This window comes from Malus domestica, chromosome 17 (assembly GCF_042453785.1).
Source record: "Malus domestica chromosome 17, GDT2T_hap1".
Classification (NCBI taxonomy): Eukaryota; Viridiplantae; Streptophyta; class Magnoliopsida; order Rosales; family Rosaceae; genus Malus; species Malus domestica.
In genome coordinates, this window is record NC_091677.1 from 22,937,937 (window position 1) to 22,943,141 (window position 5,205).

General features: G+C 35.1%; 1 protein-coding gene across 1 annotated transcript; it reads left to right on the forward strand.

The window, feature by feature from the left end:
- Nucleotides 1-372: 372 nt before the first annotated feature.
- On the forward strand, nt 373-3,688 carry LOC103405441 (transcription factor bHLH68-like). The gene is made up of 8 exons (XM_008344443.4): nt 373-866; nt 1,026-1,416; nt 1,575-1,649; nt 1,810-1,875; nt 2,109-2,174; nt 2,369-2,425; nt 3,104-3,148; nt 3,283-3,688. Exons 1-8 carry the CDS (start codon nt 721-723, stop codon nt 3,412-3,414), a joined length of 978 nt encoding a protein of 325 aa, XP_008342665.1. The 5' UTR covers nt 373-720; the 3' UTR covers nt 3,415-3,688.
- The last annotated feature ends 1,517 nt before the right edge of the window (nt 3,689-5,205 follow it).

The window sequence follows — 5,205 nt, forward strand, 5'->3', positions numbered from 1 at the left end:
TAATTAATATCCACTATTTCCCGACACTATCTTTTACAAATGCATAATGTGGATTGTTTAATCACGCACTCACTCAGATTCTCTAGCCGGTTTGTTGAAGTGAATTATTGCATCAAGAGTAAAGAAAGAATATATACATTACATTGATATGAATAGTACTATTACACCCAAAACCCTAACTCCAATTATAAACAAGGCCAACTTCTTAAGGTACAACCCTAATTAGAGGAAGTAAGCCTTAATAGCCATTAGTTTATGGGGGCCTGAAAACACTGCCCACCCAGCTTTATTTGCCCCCACTTTAGAAAAAAAAGCAAAAGCAGGAATAAAAAAAGATATTACTAAACAAATGAAACGAGAAAATGGAAAGAAAAACATACAATATGCAAAGTTTCTCAACCCCATTCTCTATAAAAAAAATTTAAAAGGTCATAGACTTGAGCTTCTTCAACCTCATCCGAGAAAGCAAACAGTACTCATAAAGCTTTAGTTAGCAAAGTCTTGTTTGGGTGCATATACAGGGCAATATAAGAAAGTGAGAGAGAGAGAGAAAGAGAAAGAGAAAGAGGGAGAGAGAGGGAGAGAGAGAATTGAGAGAGAGCAAAAGAGAAAGGAAAACAAAGAGAAATTCTTTTCTCGCTTCCCTTTATGATCTTTTGATTAAAGCAGCAAGCGCATCAACTGGACAAGTGTTTTTGGGAGTGGTCATAAGAGCAACAAATGATGGCTGGAAACCCTAACTGGTGGAGCAGTATGCATCCACCATCTCTCTTCCCTTCTCAATATGTGCAGCTTGGATCTCCTAATTCACTCCCTCTGCCTGACCATAACCTAGAGCCTCCACAATCCTGGAGCCAGTTACTATTGTACCTCTCTCCCCCCTCCCCCCCCCCCCCTCCTCTCTCTCTCTCTCTCTCTCTCTCTCTCTCGATTTATCTTTGAAGTAGTATTATATGTTATGAACTGAAATGTTTTGTAAGGTACTTACTTTTAGTTATTTGTTGGATGTTTTAATCATTTTTCAGGGGTGGATTGTCCAGCCAGGAAGATACCTTTGGTACTCTGAGTCATAATTTTCAACCTAAAAGTAGGTTGGAAAGTTGGGAGGAGGACCAAATCTTGATTACACAATATCCAAGGGCTCCTCTTCCTCCTCATGGTGTTGATAATATTATAAAGCAAGAGGCTAACTCCCAGAACAGCATTAACTTATTGGGCAGTAGTCCTCATGGAGATGAAGAATTTCAGCTGCAGACACTTAGCAGCTGCAGGCCTGTTTGGTCCCCAGTTCAAACCATGCCAGTTTCATCCCCTAGCTCTTGTGTCACTAGTTTAAGTAATACTAATAATATATTGGACTTCTCCTATAACAAAACTGACAATAAGAGGAACCAACATGCAGATCACTCATCTGAGGTAATTAAGGGAGAATTATATCCCTTCCAATATATACATATTGGCTTTCTTCAGTTTTGTCTTCATGTACATTAGTTATGTTTTTATTATATATAGGTTTTTTTATTTATTTTTTACTTTTAATTTATGTTTCCCATATGCACATTTGTTTGTAATAGTGTAATAGCACTGACACTGGTGGGATAAGCAAGAAGGCCAGGGTTCAACAATCTCCAAGCCAACCACCTCTCAAGGTAGCAAAATTAATCTCTCTTCGTATTAAGTGAAGTTGAGTAAATCTCTTGTGGTTAGTCTGGTGACCAATATTATATGATCGATCCATCATCAAAATAAACAAGTGCTAAATTAACCATCTTCTAATCTAAATTTTCTTGTTAATTTACTGTGAACCAGGTGAGGAAGGAGAAGCTGGGTGATAGGATAACATCCCTTCACCAACTAGTTTCCCCGTTTGGGAAGGTGAATACTGGGGATTTCATATTTGTTGAGCTTTTTTTTTTCTTTTTCCTTTTTCCATGATAAAATCCAACGAAAAGATTTATTTCCCAAAAACTCAGATCAAAGCAGCTCTTTTACTTCTTTATTTGTATTTATTTCACTTGGATTCTCTATTTTAACATTAAAGAGGACCAGAGAGAGATGACTTATAAAGGGTTTGCTGTGGTGTGTGCATTTGTGTTTCTCTTTTGCAGACTGACACTGCTTCAGTCTTGTTAGAAGCCATCGGGTATATCAGATTCCTTCAGGGTCAAATTGAGGTGATGTTTCTGTCAAAATTTTATATATATATATATATATTACATATATGTTATATTTATACTCTACCCTGCTAGCAACTCAGAATCAGTGAGCGCATGCACTTAAAGTTTTAATAATTCATGCTTTTCGTTACATTCTTTAGTTATATGGAAGTCATAAACTTTATTCCTTTTTCCCTTCCCTTTGTTTGCAGGCCCTCAGCTCCCCTTACTTGGGCAATGCCTCAAAAAACACGAGGAAGCAACAGTCTGTAAGTACTTATATCCCATTTCCCAAATCATAACCAGTTCACTACATTTTTGTTCACCATTCTAAATTGGTGATGAGTGTCACTATTTCAGTGATTATGTGCGATTTAATCTATTTACTTCACCATTTTGAAATTAACTTTGTTCAAAGATCATACGTACGGTGGTGAGCAAAAATATTTCATCTTTCTCTTTCATCTCTCTTTTTCTCACACACACATATACTTTGAGAAATTAAGCATATGGACTAGCTAACTTAATTAATTAATTATTGGGGGTACTGATGAATTAGAATAATGTAATTGATGAAGGAGAATTTAATTACTTTAGGTTCAAGGAGAAAGGAATTGTGTATTTGCTTAAGACCCTGGTCAGGTAGCTTTATTGGATCCATCACCCCATAAAAAGCAAGGAGGGGAGGCTTTGAATATATAAATTAAAGCATCTAACAAATTAATTATTTTATTCATGATAAAGAAAAGCACTCAAGGAACAAGATTCTCAGCTTTACAAAAACTTTAGTAGTATAGATTTATGTAAATTAAAAACATAATATGCTTTTTGGATCATAAAATATAGTCACTATTGGAATCAAAAGTTGAATTTGATGATATAGAAATTGACATTAAAATTACTGATAATATGGTGATATCTTTTTTTTATCTCTTTTCCCCTTTTAGCTGCTGAATGACAATTGCCTGAAAAGCAAAGGCGCTCCTAACCAGGTGCATTTTATGAGTTTGATCACACTATTCATTTCCATTTCTAAATTCAATACAGTAATCATATGCATTATGATGATCAGCATCATTAACCTTAAATCTCATCATTTGCCATTGATTTTTTACAATAATCACAGGAATCACAAGATCATAAGGCAAAGGATCTAAGAAGTAAAGGGTTGTGCTTGGTTCCTGTGTCATGCACTCAGCATGTTGGGAGTGACAATGGAGCTGATTATTGGGCTCCTGCTTATGGAAATGGGTTTTAATTAACCCTAATTTGACAAGCAGTACTAGCAAGTGCATGTTTTTGACAGTAGGAGTACTGCAGCATGGTACTGAGCTTTTGTAGAATGAGATAACATTATGAGCAGTCAATCTGTTGCAAGTTAAATTAAGGTTGATTGGCCATGATGTTATGCATTCTAAATTAGATTTGTGTACTATTGCTAGCTTTATATTGTACTCATTTACTAACTAAATAAAAGCTCAATGTAGTAGTACTATTCTTGTAGGAAGAAGTACTCCATGCATCTCTCCTTATCTCTCCTTTTTTATGGATAGCTTCATGAAGTTCTTGCAGGTTCTAGGATTGAAAACTAATAATTTGGACTAGAGACATAATTAATATCGAGTTATCTTGAATAAAAGGAACTTTTTATTTAAAAAATAACTTGTCAATGATAATTTGGTTTAGTGGCCTCCACTTTGTTGAAGATTGGAGGTCCTCGGTTGAAATATTTTGAACAAAAGAAAGGGAATACTATTTATTTATTTTTAACTAAAAAATTAGTTCAAGTTGCAGCTCGAGAGATCATAGTTAGTTGAACTCTTTACTTCTCCAGAGAAGAATGATAACCAATATTAACACAAAACACGAAAAAAATTGGTAATCGTAACACTATGATTTTGATGATAAGGAAATAATTTAGGCTTTATATATTGAAGTGACAGAACAATATTGAAAGAATCATGATGATATACTCCACACTGAGTTCTTTTCTTCGTTTTTTTTATGCATGCATGTTTCGTTTCCGAATTTTTCATAAATGTTGATTATAGAACGGAAAAACTTTGATCTGGTGTTCATGTTGTATGCATCAAACGAATTCGCCATCGATCGCAATGAACTCTCATTCATAAAGACTCTAAAATTAAGATCCCATCTAACGAAATAAAGATAAATCCAACTAGGCCAAATAATCATTGATTCCAGAACTTATTCATCTATCATACAAGACCGTATAAATAAGTTATATAGAACTTTTGGATCTATTAATCTCGAATTTTACTCTTGAGTATACTTCTTACACTTGCGTTGTAATTCGTTCATTAATCTCACTGCCTCACACATTCATCTTTAATAATTTCGAAACCCTACGCATATTTTGGCCTTTGCCATATAATTTCTAGGTTTCTAGCTTACTGGAAAGTTGAGAGACTGATGCCAGACACTCATGTGGGAGATGGCTGAGCCTGACTAGAATATGCTAAGATAGACCCCATTTTTGGGTCCTTTTGGACCACTTTTAGAGATTGCACTCAAGTGACATGCCCCATCCCCCCACACGCTCCTCAAAGCAACAAAAGCACCTCAGCCTTTCGTAATCTTGACGTTATAAATTGCATCACAAAACCACACTTTAATTATTTGTAAAATCTATTTTCTTGCATGAATTGAAGCTATGTCGTTAATTCGTTAACAGATATTTTCTTGTCCATTTCTCATTCTTCCCTACTCAGGTTGCTAGGACATCATCAATTAATAGAAATACTAGCCAAACTTTAATTCAAAAAAGAAAGAAAGAAACGGAAAAAATTAAACCCTAATTCCAAATGCATAATACAAGCTATGTCGTTGTGTTGTTTTTTAGTTTTATTATGCTTATGGTTTCATTGTTTGTTCGCTTGGTAAGGGACTATAAGGACATCTTCACGATATCTCATTGCAAGGCTTCTTTGCCGAATGAACGTCATCCCTTGCAAGTTCATAAGAAAGTGATGCATCATGAGCGTCATCGTTTCGTTTGGTTAAATGTGATTATGTGGGGGTAGGTTAT